This window comes from Pristiophorus japonicus, unplaced genomic scaffold (genome assembly GCF_044704955.1).
Source record: "Pristiophorus japonicus isolate sPriJap1 unplaced genomic scaffold, sPriJap1.hap1 HAP1_SCAFFOLD_611, whole genome shotgun sequence".
Taxonomy (NCBI): domain Eukaryota; kingdom Metazoa; phylum Chordata; class Chondrichthyes; family Pristiophoridae; genus Pristiophorus; species Pristiophorus japonicus.
The window spans coordinates 292466-309667 of NW_027254522.1; the positions used below are offsets into that span (position 1 = coordinate 292466).

General features: G+C 50.8%; 1 protein-coding gene across 1 annotated transcript in view; it reads left to right on the forward strand.

Moving 5' to 3' along the window:
* The window catches only part of LOC139255578 (pecanex-like protein 1), a gene marked incomplete at its 3' end in the record, with an annotated part of 281907 nt that extends 270181 nt beyond the window's left edge, over window positions 1-11726 (forward strand). Inside the window, exons 7-8 of the mRNA XM_070873951.1 lie at window positions 4523-4633; window positions 11635-11726. Coding sequence (XP_070730052.1) covers window positions 4523-4633; window positions 11635-11726 — 203 coding nt within the window. The remainder of the gene's footprint in view (window positions 1-4522; window positions 4634-11634) is intronic.
* Between the last annotated feature and the right edge of the window lie 5476 nt (window positions 11727-17202).

Below are 17202 nucleotides of genomic sequence, written 5' to 3' on the forward strand. Positions count from 1 at the left end.
CTGTGTTCTCTCTCTTTTCCTGTTACCCTCACTGTGTTCTCTCTCTCTATTCCTGTTACCCTCACTTTGTTCTCTCTCTATTCCTGGTACCCTCACTGTTTTCTTTCTCTCTATTCCTGTTACCCTCACTGTATTCTCTCTCTCTATTCCTGTTACCCTCACTATGTTCTCTCTCTATTCCTGTTACCCTCACTGTGTTCTCTCTCTTTTCCTGTTACCCTCACTGTGTTCTCTCTCTCTATTCCTGTTACCCTCACTTTGTTCTCTCTCTATTCCTGGTACCCTCACTGTTTTCTTTCTCTCTATTCCTGTTACCCTCACTGTATTCTCTCTCTCTATTCCTGTTACCCTCACTATGTTCTCTCTCTATTCCTGTTACCCTCACTGTTTTCTTCCTCTCTATTCCTGTTACCCTCACTGTATTCTCTCTCTCTATTCCTGTTACCCTCACTATGTTCTCTCTCTATTCCTGTTACCCTCACTGTGTTCTCTCTCTTTTCCTGTTACCCTCCAGGAAAGTAGGACCTCAAAAGTAGTAATCTCGGGATTGCTACCAGTGCCACGTGATAGTCAGAGTAGGAATCGCAGGATAGCGCAGATGAATACGTGGCTTGAGCAGTGGTGCAGCAGGTAGGGATTCAAATTCCTGGGGCATTGGGACCGGTTCTGGGGGAGGTGGGACCAGTACAAACCGGACGGTCTGCACCTGGGCAGGACTGGAACCAATGTCCTAGGGGGAGTGTTTGCTAGTGCTGTTGGGGAGGATTTAAACTAATATGGCAGGGGGATGGGAACCAATGCAGGGAGACAGAGGGAAACAAAAAGGAGACAAAAGCAAAAGACAGAAAGGAGAAGAGGAAAAGTGGAGGGCAGAGAAACCCAAGGCAAAAAACAAAAAGGGCCACTGTACAGCAAAATTCTAAAAGGACAAAGGGTGTTAATAAAACAAGCCTGAAGGCTTTGTGTCTTAATGCAAGGAGTATCCGCAATAAGGTGGATGAATTAATTGTGCAAATAGATGTTAACAAATATGATGTGATTGGGATTACGGAGACGTGGCTCCAGGATGATCAGGGCTGGGAACTCAACATTCAGGGGTATTCAACATTCAGGAAGGATAGAATAAAAGGAAAAGGAGGTGGGGTAGCATTGCTGGTTAAAGAGGAGATTAATGCAATAGTTAGGAAAGACATTAGCTTGGATGATGTGGAATCTATATGGGTAGAGCTGCAGAACACCAAAGGGCAAAAAACGTTAGTAGGAGTTGTGTACAGACCTCCAAACAGTAATAGGGATGTTGGGGAGGGCATTAAACAGGAAATTAGGGGTGCATGCAATAAAGGTGTAGCAGTTATAATGGGTGACTTTAATATGCACATAGATTGGGCTAGCCAAACTGGAAGCAATACGGTGGAGGAGGATTTCCTGGAGTGCATAAGGGATGGTTTTCTAGACCAATATGTTGAGGAACCAACTAGGGGGGAGGCCATCTTAGACTGGGTGTTGTGTAATGAGAGAGGATTAATTAGCAATCTCATTGTGCGAGGCCCCTTGGGGAAGAGTGACCATAATATGGTGGAATTCTGCATTAGGATGGAGAATGAAACAGTAATTTCAGAGACCATGGTCCAGAACTTAAAGAAGGGTAACTTTGAAGGTATGAGGCGTGAATTGGCTAGGATAGATTGGCGAATGATACTTAGGGGGTTGACTGTGGATGGGCAATGGCAGACATTTAGAGACCGCATGGATGAAGTACAACAATTGTACATTCCTGTCTGGCGTAAAAATAAAAAGGGGAAGGTGGCTCAACCGTGGCTATCTAGGGAAATCAGGGATAGTATTAAAGCCAAGGAAGTGGCATACAAATTGGCCAGAAATAGCAGCGAACCTGGGGACTGGGAGAAATTTAGAACTCAGCAGAGGAGGACAAAGGGTTTGATTAGGACAGGGAAAATGGAGTACGAGAAGAAGCTTGCAGGGAACATTAAGGCGGATTGCAAAAGTTTCTATAGGTATGTAAAGAGAAAAAGGTTGGTGAAGACAAACGTAGGTCCACTGCAGTCAGAATCAGGGGAAGTCATAACGGGGAACAAAGAAATGGCGGACCAATTGAACAAGTACTTTGGTTCGGTATTCACTAAGGAGGATACAAACAACCTTCCGGATATAAAAGGGGTCAGAGGGTCTAGTAAGGAGGGGGAACTGAGGGAAATCTTTATTAGTCGGGAAATTGTGTTGGGGAAATTGATGGGATTGAAGGCCGATAAATCCCCAGGGCCTGATGGATTGCATCCTAGAGTACTTAAGGAGGTGGCCTTGGAAATAGCGGATGCATTGACAGTCATTTTCCAACATTCCATTGACTCTGGATCAGTTCCTATGGAGTGGAGGGTAGCCAATGTAACCCCACTTTTTAAAAAAGGAGGGAGAGAGAAAACAGGGAATTATAGACCGGTCAGCCTGACCTCAGTAGTGGGTAAATTGATGGAATCAATTATTAAGGATGTCATAGCAGTGCATCTGGAAAATGGTGACATGATAGGTCCAAGTCAGCATGGATTTGTGAAAGGGAAATCATGCTTGACAAATCTTCTGGAATTTTTTGAGGATGTTTCCAGTAAAGTGGACAAAGGAGAACCAGTTGATGTGGTATATTTGGACTTTCAGAAGGCTTTCGACAAGGTCCCACACAAGAGATTAATGTGCAAAGTTAAAGCACATGGGATTGGGGGTAGTGTGCTGATGTGGATTGAGAACTGGTTGTCAGACAGGAAGCAAAGAGTAGGAGTAAACGGGTACTTTTCAGAATGGCAGGCAGTGACTAGTGGAGTGCCGCAAGGTTCTGTGCTGGGGCCCCAGCTGTTTACATTGTACATTAATGATTTAGACGAGGGGATTAAATGCAGTATCTCCAAATTTGCAGATGATACTAAGTTGGGTGGCAGTGTGAGCTGCGAGGAGGATGCTATTAGGCTGCAGAGTGACTTGGATAGGTTAGGTGAGTGGGCAAATGCATGGCAGATGAAGTATAATGTGGATAAATGTGAGGTTATCCACTTTGGTGGTAAAAACAGAGAGACAGACTATTATCTGAATGGTGACAGATTAGGAAAAGGGAAGGTGCAACGAGACCTGGGTGTCATGGTACATCAGTCATTGAAGGTTGGCATGCAGGTACAGCAGGCGGTTAAGAAAGAAAATGGCATGTTGGCCTTCATAGCGAGGGGATTTGAATACAGGGGCAGGGAGGTGTTGCTACAGTTGTACAGGGCCTTGGTGAGGCCACACCTGGAGTATTGTGTACAGTTTTGGTCTCCTAACTTGAGGAAGGACATTCTTGCTATTGAGGGAGTGCAGCGAAGGTTCACCAGACTGATTCCCGGGATGGCGGGACTGACCTATCAAGAAAGATTGGATCAACTGGGCTTGTATTCACTGGAGTTCAGAAGAATGAGAGGGGATCTCATAGAAACGTTTAAAATTCTGACGGGTTTAGACAGGTTAGATGCAGAAAGAATGTTCCCAATGTTGGGGAAGTCCAGAACCAGGGGTCACAGTCTGAGGATAAGGGGTAAGCCATTTAGGACCGAGATGAGGAGAAACTTCTTCACCCAGAGAGTGGTGAACCTGTGGAATTCTCTACCACAGAAAGTAGTTGAGGCCAATTCACTAAATATATTCAAAAGGGAGTTAGATGAAGTCCTTACTACTCGGGGGATCAAGGGTTATGGCGAGAAAGCAGGAAGGGGGTACTGAAGTTTCATGTTCAGCCATGAACTCATTGAATGGCGGTGCAGGCTAGAAGGGCTGAATGGCCTACTCCTGCACCTATTTTCTATGTTTCTATGTTTCTATGTTTCTCGCTCTCTATTCCTGTTACCCTCGCTGTGTTCTCTTTCTCTATTCCTGTTACTCTCACTGTGTTCTCTCACTCTTTTCCTGTTACCCTCTCTGTGTTCTCTCTCTATTCCTGTTACCCTCATTGTGTTCTCTCTCTATTCCTGTTACCCTCATTGTGTTCTCTCTCTCTTCCTCTTACCCTCGCTGTGTTCTCATTCTCTGTTCCTGTTACTCTCACTGTGTTCTCTCACTCTATTCCTGTTACCCTCTCTGTGTTTTCTCTCTATTCCTGTTACCCTCACTGTGTTCGCTCTCTCTATTCCTGTTACCCTCACTGTGTTCTCTCTCTCTATTCCCGTTACCCTCACGGTGTTCTCTCCCTCTATTCCTATTACCCTCATTGTGTTCTCTCTCTATTCCTATTACCCTCATTGTGTTCTCTCTCTATTCCTGTTACCCTCACTGTGTTCTCTCTCTCTATTCCCGTTACCCTCACTGTGTTCTCTCTCTATTCCCGTTACCCTCACGGTGTTCTCTCCCTCTATTCCTGTTACCCTCACTCTGTTCTCTCTCTATTCCTGTTACTCTCACTGTGTTCTCACTCTCTTTTCCTTTTGCCCTCACCATATTCCCGCTCTGTATTCCTGTTACCCTCACTGTGTTCTTTCCCCTGTTTCAGGCTTCACGCAGTGTTTTCCTGTGATTTTCCTCATGGGCCTCCTTCCACAGATTAATACTTTTCTCACCTATTTGCTGGAACAAGTAGACATGCACATCTTTGGTGGATCAGGTACGTATGCCACAAGTTTTCTTTACTGCTTTAAATTATGGAAAAGGCAAATCAAAAACTACGTGAAGTGTTCCATGCTAAAATGTGTTCCTGGGTAGAAGCTAATTTAAGGTTTATAGTTAACTAATAATTACTTTCTGTTTCCACGAGATTTGAATACATTTGCCACCAAGCCTCTGTAAATAGCACCCCATGGGCAAAAGATTCGTTCGAGCCGGGTTTGAGACGGTGGCTCTGTCTCGGCGCTAATTTAAGGTTCGCCGTCTCGAGCCGGGATATTCACTATTCCTGCCCAAAGAGAGGACTGCAGCACTCAGGCAAGCGTTATCACCACCCATCGGGCGCTGTGGGGCGCTAGCACTGCGGGGCTTCTGAAGGTCTGTCGCTAGGAAACCAGCATCCCGGCGCCTAGAGGGGAGGTCAGCTGGACCACCCGAGAAACTGAGAGAAAGTGGACGGAAGAATGGGAAACTTCAGCAGCAGTATGTCAGAGCTCACAGAAGCGCAGCAACGTTAAATGATTTTACACTGAACACCCACCAGCTCCTGCGTTATAACATGGCCCCGGGGCTCCCGTGGAGCTCCCGTGCTCCCTGTCACCGATGGCGTCGGGCGCTACGGCAGGCGAGAGGAGCGAAGTCAAAACCGAAAATGCTGGGAATCTCAGCGGGTTAGGCAGTATCTGTGGAGAGGAAACAGAGTTAACATTTCAGGTCGATGACCCTTCGTCCACTCCACAGATGCTGCCTGACCCGCTGAGATTCCCAGCATTTTCTGTTTTTATTCCCGATTCCAGCATCCGCAGTATTTTGCTTTTGCGAAAGGAGCGAAGTTTGGGATCGCGGCGCTCGCGTGGCGATACTCGCTCATGACATCACCAAGTGGGCGGTGCTAGAGCATCCAGCATCGACTGTTAGCGCCCCCCCCGCTAAGCCTCCAGTGACGTTGGCGGCAGGCACTGACAGTGCGGTGCCTGGGCACTACTGCGAGATGCTGAGCAAACGAATGTTTCTATGGCCCGGGTCGGTGTGGTCGCTGGGGTTATATCGGTGAGCACTGTCCAGGCTGGCCGGGGAGCAGAAAGGGCAGTGTGGCGGTATACCACTCCAGGGAGCAGCAGGAGAGCAACGGCAGCGAAGAGGGACGTCTCCAAGATCCAGGTCGGTGATTGGAGCATGGGCAGGTACAGCAGGAGCGGCGAGATCGGGGCGATGGAGCGGCGAGAGGCTGTAGAGGGATATGATCGGGGCCCAGGAGAGGCGCGAGTTCAGGGCTCAGAAGAGGCGAGGGCCTAGTGGCAGCGTGGGCCAGCCCACACTGCGATATGTGTGCGCACTAGGTCTGTGCAGCAGAACTTAGTCTCTAGTTAGTCCTGGTTAACCCTTGCCACTGGACCAAGACCTAGCTCAGTCAAGCCCGTGTGGTGGCTGGTGTGCAACGGTCACCACACATTAAAAAAATCCACGCACAGGCATCTTCCACCCTTCAGGATGTAGTTCAAGATCTGGAATATTAGGTCCTTCATTGAAACACCTGTGAACTTTTTGACGTGGAAGCAAGTCCTCCTCGATTCGCGGGACTGCCTATGATGTTGATGATGATGATTGACTGCCCCAGGTTAGAGTGGGGGATATCAGCCAGATTTCTTGCTCTGAATCAGCACTGAGCAAGCACTGCTGGAGGGACGTGTGTGTGGACATCAGATAGGACAGGGATGGTCACAGCAGACATGCTTCAGTGGTCAGGCGCACACCTGGACAAAGGCCTGAGGCCTGTGGGACAGACCGGGCGCTAGTGTGGAACCATTACTCGGTGCGAAGGGGATAACACTGTCACAGAAATTTAACGAGGCGAAAAAAAGCTTAAACCTCGGCCAATTATAGAATCATACAACAGTACAGCACAGAAGGAGGCCATTCGGCCCATCGCATCTGCGTCAGCTCCTTCGAATAGCAATCCCTTAAGTCCCATCCCCTGCTCTTTCCCCACATCCCTGCTAGTTTTTCTGTCTCAGTATTTATACAATTCCCTTTTGAAGGACAATCGTGAATCTGTGTCACCACCCTATCAGGCAGTGCCTTCTAACTTCTCACCACTCGCTGGGTAAACATGTTTTACCTCATGTCGCCTCTGGTTCTTTTGTCAATCACATTAAATCTGTGCCCTCCAGCTGTCGACCCTTCGTGTCTCTTTATTTACTCTGTCCAAACTCTTCATGAATTTAAACACCTCGATCAAACCTCCTCTTAGCTTTTGATCTAAGGAGAGGGGAAAACGGGAAAAACAAGCTGGAAAATTCCTCTCCTCCCCCCTAAGGCGATGGAAATGAGTCCCGGGGATCACTCTGACCCGCACCAGCCTGTTCCACAGCTCCAATATTCTCTGGGAAAAGAAGAACTGCCTTACATTCAACCTGGATCTGTCCTGGCATAACTTCATTTTATAAACTTCGATCGAGTCTACTATTTACATGGCCATTTGGTTTTTCTCTCTTGGGTTGAGTGGAGCACCACTGTTCCTTCAGGAGCCTCGCCTGCTCCATGATATTAGGAGGCCCAAGCCTCTTTCACATTCTACGATCAGCAGCAATCAATAATGGGGAACAGGGAAATGGCAGAGACGTTCAACAAATATTTTGTATCAGTCTTCACGGCAGAAGACACTAAATCATCCCAATAGTGTATAATCAAGGGGCTACAGGGAGGGAGGAACTTAATACAATCACTATCACTAATGAAGTAGTACTTGGTAAAATAATGGGACTAAAGGCGAACAAGTTCCCTGGACTTGATGCCTTACATCCTCGGGTCTTAAGAGAAGTGGCTGCAGAGATAGTGGATGCATTGGTTGTAATCTACCAAAATTCCCTGGATTCTGAGGCGGCCCCAGCGGATTGGAAAACCACAAATGTAACGCCCTCATTTAAAAAATAAGGCAGACAGAAAGCAGGAAACTATAGACCAGTTAGCCTAACATCTGACATTGGGAAAATGCTGGAGTCCATTATTAAAGAATCAGTAGCAGGACATTTGGAAACGCATAATTCAATCAAGCAGAGTCAGCATGGTTTTATGAAAGGGAAATCATGTTTGACAAATTTGCTGGAGTTCTTTGGGGATGTAACAAGCAGGGTGGATAAGGGGGAACCAGTGGATGTGGTGTATATGGATTTCCAAAAGGCATTCAATAAGGGTTAACCACATAAGAAGTTACTGCACAAGATAAAAGCTCACGGGGTTGGGTATAATATATTAGCATGGATAGAGGATTGGCTAACTAACAGAAAACAGAGAGTCGGGATAAATGGGTCATATTCCGGTTAGCAGACAGTAACTAGTGGGGTGCCGCAGGAATTGGTGCTGGGACCTCAACTATTTACAATCTATATTAATGACTTGGATGAAGGGACTGAGTGTAATTTAGCCAAGTTTACTGATGATATAAATATGGGAAGGAAAACAAATTGTGAGGAGGACACAAAAAACCTGCAAAGGGATATAGACAGGCTAAGTGAGTGGGGAAAAAATCTAGCAGATGGAGTATAATGTGGGAAAATGTGAGGTTATCCAGTTTGGCAGAAATAAGAGAAAAGCAGGTTATAATTTAAATGGAGAAAAATTGCAAAGTGCCGCAGTACAGAGAGACCTGGGGGTCATTGTGCATGAAACACAAAAATTTAGTATGCAGGTACAGCAAGTAATCAGGAAGGCAAATGGAATGTTGGCCTTTATTGCAAGGGGGAGAGAGTATAAATGCAGAGAAGTCCTGCTACAACTGTACAGGGTATTAGTGAGGCCACACCTAGAGTACTGCGTACAGTTTTGGTCTCCGTATTTAAGGAAGGATAACTTGCATTGGAGGCTGTTCAGAGAAGGTTCACTAGGTTGATTCTGGGGGTTGACTTATGAGGAAAGGTTGAGTAGGTTGGGCCTATACACATTGGAGTTCAGAAGAATGAGAGGTGATCTTATTGAAACATATAAGATATTGAGAGGGCTTGACAAGGTGGATGCAGAGAGGATATTTCCACTCATAGGGGAAACTAAAACTGGGAGACATAGTCTTAGAATAAGGGGCCGCCCATTTAAAACTGAGATGAGGAGAAATTTCTTCTCTCGGAGGGTTGTAATTCTATGGAATTCTCTGCCCCAGAGAGCTGTGGAGGCTGGGTCATTGAATATATTTAAGGTGGAGATAGACAAATTTTTGAGCAATAAGGGAATAAGGGGTTATGGGGAGTGGGCAGGGCAGTGGAGCTGAGTCCATGATCAGATCAGCCATGATCCCATTGAACGGCGGAGCAGGCTCGAGGGGCCAAATGGCCTTCTCCTGCTCCTATTTCTTATGTTCTTATGTTCTCACTGTGCCCTACCTCTTTTGGTCAGTCTCTTCTCTGCACTGTCTGTACAATCTCTGTTTGCTGTCTCTCTGGGTCAGCCTCTCAGAACCCGCCCCCCCTCGCCTCCCCTCCCCTCCTTCCCTCCCCTCCCCCCCGCCCCACCTCCATAGTCCAGTTTCTCAAATACAACCTACAACACCAGCAACAACTTGCATTTATATTGTGTCTTTAACTTTAGTAAAAGCATCCAGGGCGCTTCACGGGAGTGTTATCAGACAATAATTCACATCGAGCCACATAAAAGGAGGTATTTGTCAAGGTGACCAAAAGCTTGGTCAAGGAGGTAGGTTTTACCTCTCATAACAGCACTCAGTAACAGGAACATAGGAACAGGAGGCCATTCAGCTCCCCAACCCTGTTCCGTCATTCAATGAGAGAAGGGCTGATCTGTCCTCTAACTTCACATACCCGCCTTTGCCCCATATCCCTTAATACTTTTGGTTAACAAAAATCTATCGATATCGGATTTAAAATTAACAATTGATCTAATATCAATTGCCGTTTGTGGATGTTGGTTCCAAACTTGTACCACCCTTTGTGTGTACAAGTGTTTCCCAACTTCACTCCTGAAACGTCTGGCTCTTATTTTTAGACTATGTCCCCAGTACTAGACTCCCCAACCAGCGGAAAAAGTCTCTCTATCTACCCTATCTGTTGCCCTTATCATCTTGAAAACTTTAATCAAATCACCCCTTAACCTTCTAAATTCCAGGGAATACAACTCTAATTTGTGTAATCTCTCCTCGTAACTTAACCCTTGAAGTCAGGGTACCATTCTAGTAAACCTACACTGCACTCCCTCCAAGGCCAATATATCCTTCCTAAGGTGCCCAGAACTGCTAACATTACACCAGGTATGGTCTGACCAGGTGTGGTCTGACCAGGTGTGGTCTGACCAGGTGTGGTCTAACCAGGTGTGGTCTGACCAGGTGTGGTCTGACCAGGTGTGATCTAACCAGGTGTGGTCTAACCAGGACTTTGTATAGCTGTACCATAACTTCTAACCCTTGTATTCCACCACTCTAGATATAAAGGCCATTTCGCCTTTCTGGTTATTTTCTGTACCTGTTCATGACGTTGTAATGATCAATGCATATGGACCCCTAAGGCTTTTTGGACCACCACTGTTTCTGGCTTTTCACCATTTAGAAAGTACACTGTTCTATTCATTCTTGGTCCAAAGTCGATGCCCTCACACTTGCCTACCTTGAAATCCAATAGTCTAAGAGCCGAGGGAACTGGCATTTGACACGGTGCCACATACTGCACAAGATAAATGTTCACAGGGTTGGGGGTAATATATTAGCATGGATAGAGGATTGGCTAACTAACAGAAAACAGAGAGTCGGGATAAATGACTCATTCTCGGCTTGGCAATCATTAACTAGTGGGGTGCCGCAGGGATCAGTGCTGGGACCCCAACTATTTACAATCTATATTAACGACTTGGAAGAAGGGACTGAGTGTAACGTAGCCAAGTTTGCTGACGATACAAAGATGGGAGGAAAAGCAACGTGTGAGGAGGACACAAAAAATCTGCAAAAGGACATAGACAGCCTAAGTGAGTGGGCATAAATTTGGCAGCTGAAGTATAATTGTTGGAAAGTGTGAGGTTATGCACTTTGGCAGAAAAAAAATCAAAGAGCAAGTTATTATTTAAATGGAGAAAGATTGCAAAGTGCTGCAGTACAGCGGGACCTGGGGGTACTTCTTCATGAAACACAAAATGTTAGTATGCAGGTACAGCAAGTGATCAGGAAGGCAAATGGAATCTTGGCCTTTATTGCAAAGGGGATAGAGTATAAAAGCAGGGAAGTCTTGCTACATTTATACAGGATATTAGTGAGGCCACACCTGGAATACGGTGTACAGTTTTGGTTACCATATTTAAGAAAGGATATACTTGCTTAAGCTCAGAGAAGGTTCACTAGGTTGATTCTGGAGATGAGGGGGTTGACTTATGAGGAAAGGTTGAATAGGTTGTGCCTCTACTCATTGGAATTCAGAAGAATGAGAGGTGATCTTATCGAAACATATAAGATTATGAGGGGGCTTGACAAGGTGGATGTAGAGAGGATGTTTCCACTGATGGGCGAGACTAGAACTAGGGAGCATAATCTTAAAATAAGGGGCTGCCGATTTAAAACTGAGATGAAGAGAAATTTCTTCTCTGAGGGTTATAAATCTGTGGAATTCGCTGCCTCAGAGAGCTGTGGAAGCTGGGACATTGAATGGATTTAAGAAGGAAATAGACAGTTTCTTAAACGATAAGGGAATAAGGGGTTATGGGGAGCGGGCGGGGAAGTGGAGCTGAGTCCATGATCAGATCAGCCATGATCTTATTAAATGGCGGAGCAGGCTCGAGGGGCCATATGGCCTACTCCTGCTCCTATTTCTTATGTTCTTATGCTATCAAGATGTACATAAAATTAAATGAGCATTTGAGGTGACTTGTAGCCCAGTGTTTAGGACATGGGGTGATGTGGCATTGGAGAATGTTGCAGCCTTTGTGAACTGGAAGGGACGGTGTGCTGATTACTGCTGTGGAGGAATTGGTAAAGTTTAAGAATAAAAGAACGCCCAGAATAATTGTGTTTTTCAGCTGCAACAGGACTGCTCTCCTCGCTGTATGGCTTGTGCCGCAGTTTGCTGGCCGTGTCACTGCTGTATGCTTTGTGCATTGGCACAGTGAAGGTAAGCCCTTAATTGGATGTTTTGGTCATTCACGGCTAACTTAGTCGCACCTGAAAGTAAAGTCAACAAACAGAAATGAACGTTATTGTTCAGGCTTAAGAGGAAGAGACTGGGGTGACACTGGGTGGTAGTGGGAAACAGGTAGCGTGAATTAGTTGTCAGTCTTACAGCCGCCTGATTTCCTTCTCCATTGAAGTCAATGGATCAGTGTAAGGAGGGGTGCATGGTGAAAATCAGGTGGGAGTCTGAATCGGGTTGTAAATGGGGGGGGGGAGAAATCTGGTTGAAGTGGGGTAAATCAGGGGGTAGATCGGGGGGGAGTAGATCGGAGGGTATAGATCGGTAGGGGTGTAGATCGGGGGGGTGTAGATCGGGGGGTAGTGTAGATCGGGGGGGTGTAGATCGGGGGGGTAGACCGGGGGGGTGTAGATGGGGGGGAGTAAATTGGGGGATATAGATTGGGGGGGAGTTGTAGATCGCGGGGGGTGTAGATCGGGAGGGGGGGATGTGTAGTCCGGGGGGGTTGTAGATCGGGGGGGTGTAGACCGGGTAGGGTGTCGATCAGGGGGGGTGTAGACCAGGGGGGGATGTAGATCGGGGGGGGTGTAGATCAGGGCGGTGGTGTAGATCGGGGGTGGTGTAGACCGGGGGGGGGGTGTAGACCGGGGCGGGGTGTAGAACGGGAGGGTGTAGATGTGGGGTACGTGTAGATCAGGGGGGGGATGTAGACCAGTGGGGGGTGTAGACCAGTGGGGGGTGTAGATCAGCGGGGGGTGTAGATCTGGGGGGGTGTAGATGGGCGGGGTGGTGTGTCGGGGGGTGGTGCAGATCAGGGGGGGTGTGTAGATCGGGGGGGTGTAGATCGGGAGGGTGTAGATCGGGGGGTGTATAGATCGGGGGTTGTAGACCGGGAGGGGTGTAGATCAGGGGGGGAGTAGATCGGGGGGTGTAGATCTGGGTGGGTGTAGATCTGGGTGGGTGTAGATCTGGGGGGGTGCAGATCGGGGGGGTGTTGATCAGGGGGGGGTAGATCGTGGTGTGTAGATCGGGGGGGTGTAGATCGGGGGGGCTGTAGATGGGGGGTGTAGATCTGGGGGGGGGTGTAGATCGGGGGGTGTGTAGATCAGGGGGGTGTAGATCTGGAGGGTTGTAGATCGGGGGGGGGTGGAGATTGGGGGTGTGTAGACCTGGGGGGTTGTAGATTGAGGGGGGGGAAGATCGGGGGGGTGTAGATCGGCGGGAGAGTGTAGATCGGGAGAGGTGTACATCAGGGGATAGTGTAGACCGGGGGGGGTGTAGACCGGGGGGGGTTGTAGATCGAGGGAGGGAAGATCGGGGAGGTGTAGATCGGGGGGGGTGGCTGTAGACCGGTGGTGGTGTAGATCGGGATGGGTGTAGGTCGGGGGGGTGTAGCTCGGGAGGGTGTAGATCGGCGGGAGGGTGTAGAAAGGGGTGGGGGGGGGTGTAGATGGGGGGGGGTGTAGATCGGGGAGGGTGTAGATCTGGGGGGGGGGTGTAGATCGAGGGTTGTGTAGATCGGGGGGGGGGGAGATTGGGTCGGTGTAGATCGGGGGTGTAGGTCAGGGGGGTGTAGATCGGGGGGGTGTAGATCGGGGTGTATAGATCGGTGGGGGTGCAGATCGGGGGGGGTGAAGATCGGGGGGGTGTAAATGTGGGGGGGGTTGAGCGGTGGGGCGTAGATCTGGGGGCGTGTAGATCGGGGGGGTGTAGGTCAGGGGGAGTGTAGATGGGCGGTGTGTAGATTGGGGGGTGTAGATCTGGGGGGTGTAGATCGGGGGAGGTGTAGATGGGGTGTGTAGATCTTCGGGTGTGTAGATCTGGGGCGAAGTAGATCTGGGGGGTGTGTAGATCGGGGAGGGGGTGTAGATCTGGGGGGTGTAGATCGGGGGGGTGTAGATCTGGGGGGGTGTAGATCGAGGGGGTGTAGATCTGGAGGTGTAGATCGGGGGGTGTAGATCGGGGTGTGTGTAGATCTGGTGGGGTGTAGATCGGGGGGTGTAGATCTGGGGCGTGTTTAGATCGGGAAGGGGGTGTAGATCTGGGGGGGTGTAGATCTGGGTGGGGGTGTAGATCGGGGAGGGGATGTAGATCTGGGGGGGTGTGTAGATCTGGGGAGGTTGTAGATCTGGGGGGTGTAGATCTGCGGGGGTGTAGATCGGGGGAGGTGTAAATCTGGGGGGGCTGTAGATCGGGGGACTGTAGATCTGGGGGGTGTGCAGATCGGGGGTGTGTAGATCGGGGGGTGGGGGGGGTGTAGATCGGGGGAGTGTACATCGGTGGGGGTGTAGATCAGAGGGGTGTAGATCGGGGGGGTGTAGATGTGGGGGGGGAGATCGGGGGGTGTAGATCTGGGGGGGTGTAGATCGGGGGGTTGATCGGGGGGTTGATTGGTGGGGTGTAGATCTGGGGGGGCTGTAGATCGGGGGGTTGTAGATCAGGGGGGTGTAGATTGGGGGGTTGTAGATCGGGGGGAATGTAGATCGGGTGGTTGTAGATCGGGGGGGTTGTAGATCGGGTAGGGTGTAGATCGGGTGGTTTTAGATCGGGGGCGTTGTAGATCGGGGGGGTTGTAGATCGGGGGCTGTAGATCGGGGAGTATGTAGATCGGGGTGGGTGTAGATCGGGGGTTTGTAGATCTGGGGGTGTAGATCGGGGGGTTGTAGATCGGGGGGGTGTAGATCGGTAGGGTGTAGATCGGGCAGGTGTAGTTCGGGGGGTGTAGATCGGGCGGGTGTAGTTCAGGGGGGGTGTAGATCGGCGGGAGGGTGTAGATAGGGGGGGTAGATCAAGGGGGTGTAGATCGGGGGGGTGTAGATTGGTGGGGGTGTAGATCGGGTGGGTGTAGATCGGGGGGGGTGTAGATCTGTGCGGTTGTAGATCAGTGGGGTGTAGATCTGGGGGGGTGTAGTTCGGGGGGGTGTAGATCGGGGGGGTGTAGATCGGGAGGGTGTAGATCGGGGGGTTGTAGTTCGGGGGTGTAGATTGGGGGGTGTAGATCGGGGTGGGGCTGCAGACCAGTGGGGGTGTAGACCGGTGGGGGTGTAGATCGGCGGGGTGTAGATTGGTGGCGTGTAGATCGGGGGGAGGGTGTAAATACGGGGGGGGTGTAGATCGTTGGGGGGTGTAGATCGGGGGGTGTAGATCGGGGTGTGTGTAGATCTGGTGGGGTGTAGATCGGCGGGAGGGTGTAAATAGGGGGGGGTGTAGATCATTGGGGGGTGTAGATCGGGGGGTGTAGATCGGGGTGTGTGTAGATCTGGGGGTTGTAGATCGGGGGGTGTAGATCTGGGGCGTGTGTAGATCGGGGAGGGGGTGTAGATCTGGGGGGGATGTAGATCTGGGTGGGGGAGTAGATCGGGGAGGGGATGTAGATCTATGGGGGTGTGTAGATCTGGGGAGGTTGCAGATCTGGGGGATGTAGATCTGGGGGGGTGTAGATCGGGGGAGGTGTAAATCTGGGGGGGCTGTAGATCGGGGGGCTGTAGATCTGGGGGGGTGTGTAGATCAGGGGTGTGTAGATCGGGGGGTGGAGGGGTGTAGATCGCGAGAGTGTAGATCGGTGGGGGTGTAGATCGGAGGGGTGTAGATCGGGGGGGTGTAGATGTGGGGGGGGAGATCGGGGGGTGTAGATCTGGGGGGGTGTAGATCGGGGGGTTGATCGGGTGGTTGATCGGTGGGGTGTAGATCTGGGGGGGTGTAGATCGGGGGGTTGATCGGGTGGTTGATCGGTGGGGTGTAGATCTGGGGGGGCTGTAGAACGAGGGGTGTAGTTCGGAGGGAGTGTAGATGGGCGGTGTGTAGATCGGGGGGTGTAGATCTGGGGGTTGTAGATCGGCGGGGGGTGTAGATTGGGGGGATGGGGTGTAGATCGGGGGGGGTGTAGATTGGGGGCTATGTAGTTCGGGGGGATGTAGATCAGGGGGGTGTAGATCGGGTGGTTGTAGATCGGGGGGAATGTTGATCGGGGTGGGTGTAGATCGGGGGGTTGTAGATCGGGGGGTGTAGATCGGGGGGTGTAGATCGGGGGTTGTAGATCGGGGGGGGTAGATCGGGAGAGTGTAGATCGGAGGTGTGTAGTTCGGGGGCTGTAGATCAGGCGGGTGTAGATCAGGGGGGGTGTAGATCAGCGGGAGGGTGTAGATAGGGGGGGGTGTAGATCGGGGGTGTAGATCGGCGGGGGTGTAGATCAGGGGGGTGTAGATCGGGGGGGTGTAGATCGCGGGGGGTGTAGATCGGGGGGTATAGATCGGGGAAGGGGTGCAGATCTGGGGTGGGTGTAGATCGGGGGCGTGTAGATCTGGGGGGTTGTCGATTGGTGGGGTGTAGATCTGGTGGGGGTGTAGTTCGGGGGGCGTGTAGATCGGGGGGTGTAGATCGGGAGGGTGTAGATCGGGGGGTTGTAGTTCGGGGGTGTAGATTGGGGGGTGTAGATCGGGGTGGGGCTGCAGACCGGTGGGGGTGTAGACCGGTGGGGGTGTAGATCGGCGGGGTGTAGATTGGGGGGGTGTAGATCGGCGGGAGGATGTAGATAGGGGGGGGTGTAGATCAGGGGGGGTGTAGATCGTTGGGGGGTGTAGATCGGGGGTGGGGTGTAGATCGGGGGAGTGTAGATCGGGGAGGGTGTAGATCAGGGGGTGTTGATCGTGGGGGTGTGTAGATCGGGGGTGTTGTAGATCGGGGGTGGGGTGTAGATCGGGGGGTGTAGATCGGGGGAGGGGTGTAAATCAGGGGGGTGTAGATCAGGGGTGTAGATCGGGGGGGTGTAGATCTGGGGGGGTGTAGATCGGTGGGGTCTAGATCTGGGCGGGGTGTAGATCGGGGGGGGTGTAGATCTGAAGGGTTGTAGATGGGGGGGTGTAGATCGGGGGGTGTAGATCTGGGGGCGGTGTAAATCGGGGGGTGTAGATCGGGGGGGGTGTAGATCTGAAGGGTTGTAGATGGGGGGGTGTAGATCGGGGGGTGTAGATCTGGGGGCGGTGTAGATCGGGGGGTGTAGATCGGGGGGGTGTAGAACGGGGGGGTGTAGATCGGGGGAGTGTAGATCGGGGGGGGGTGTAGATCTGGGGGTGTGTAGATCTGGGGGGGTGTAGATCTGGCGGGTGTAGATCGGGGTGGGTGTAGATCTGGGGGGGCTTTGGATCAGAGGGGGTGTAGATCTGGGGGTGGGTGTAGATCGGGGGGGTGTATATCGGGTGTGTGTAGATCGAGGTGGTGTAGATCGGGGTGTGTAGATCACGGGGGTGTAGATCGGGGGGGTGTAGATCGGGGGGTGTAGATCGGGGACGGTGTAGATCTGGGGGGGTGTAGATCGGGGGGGTGTAGATCTGGGGGGGTAGATCGGGGGTGTAGATCTGTGGGGGGTGTAGATCGGGGGGGTGTAGATCGGGGAGGGTGTTGATCTGGGGGGGTGTAGATCGAGGGGTGTGTAGATCGGGGGTTGTAGATCGGGGGGGTG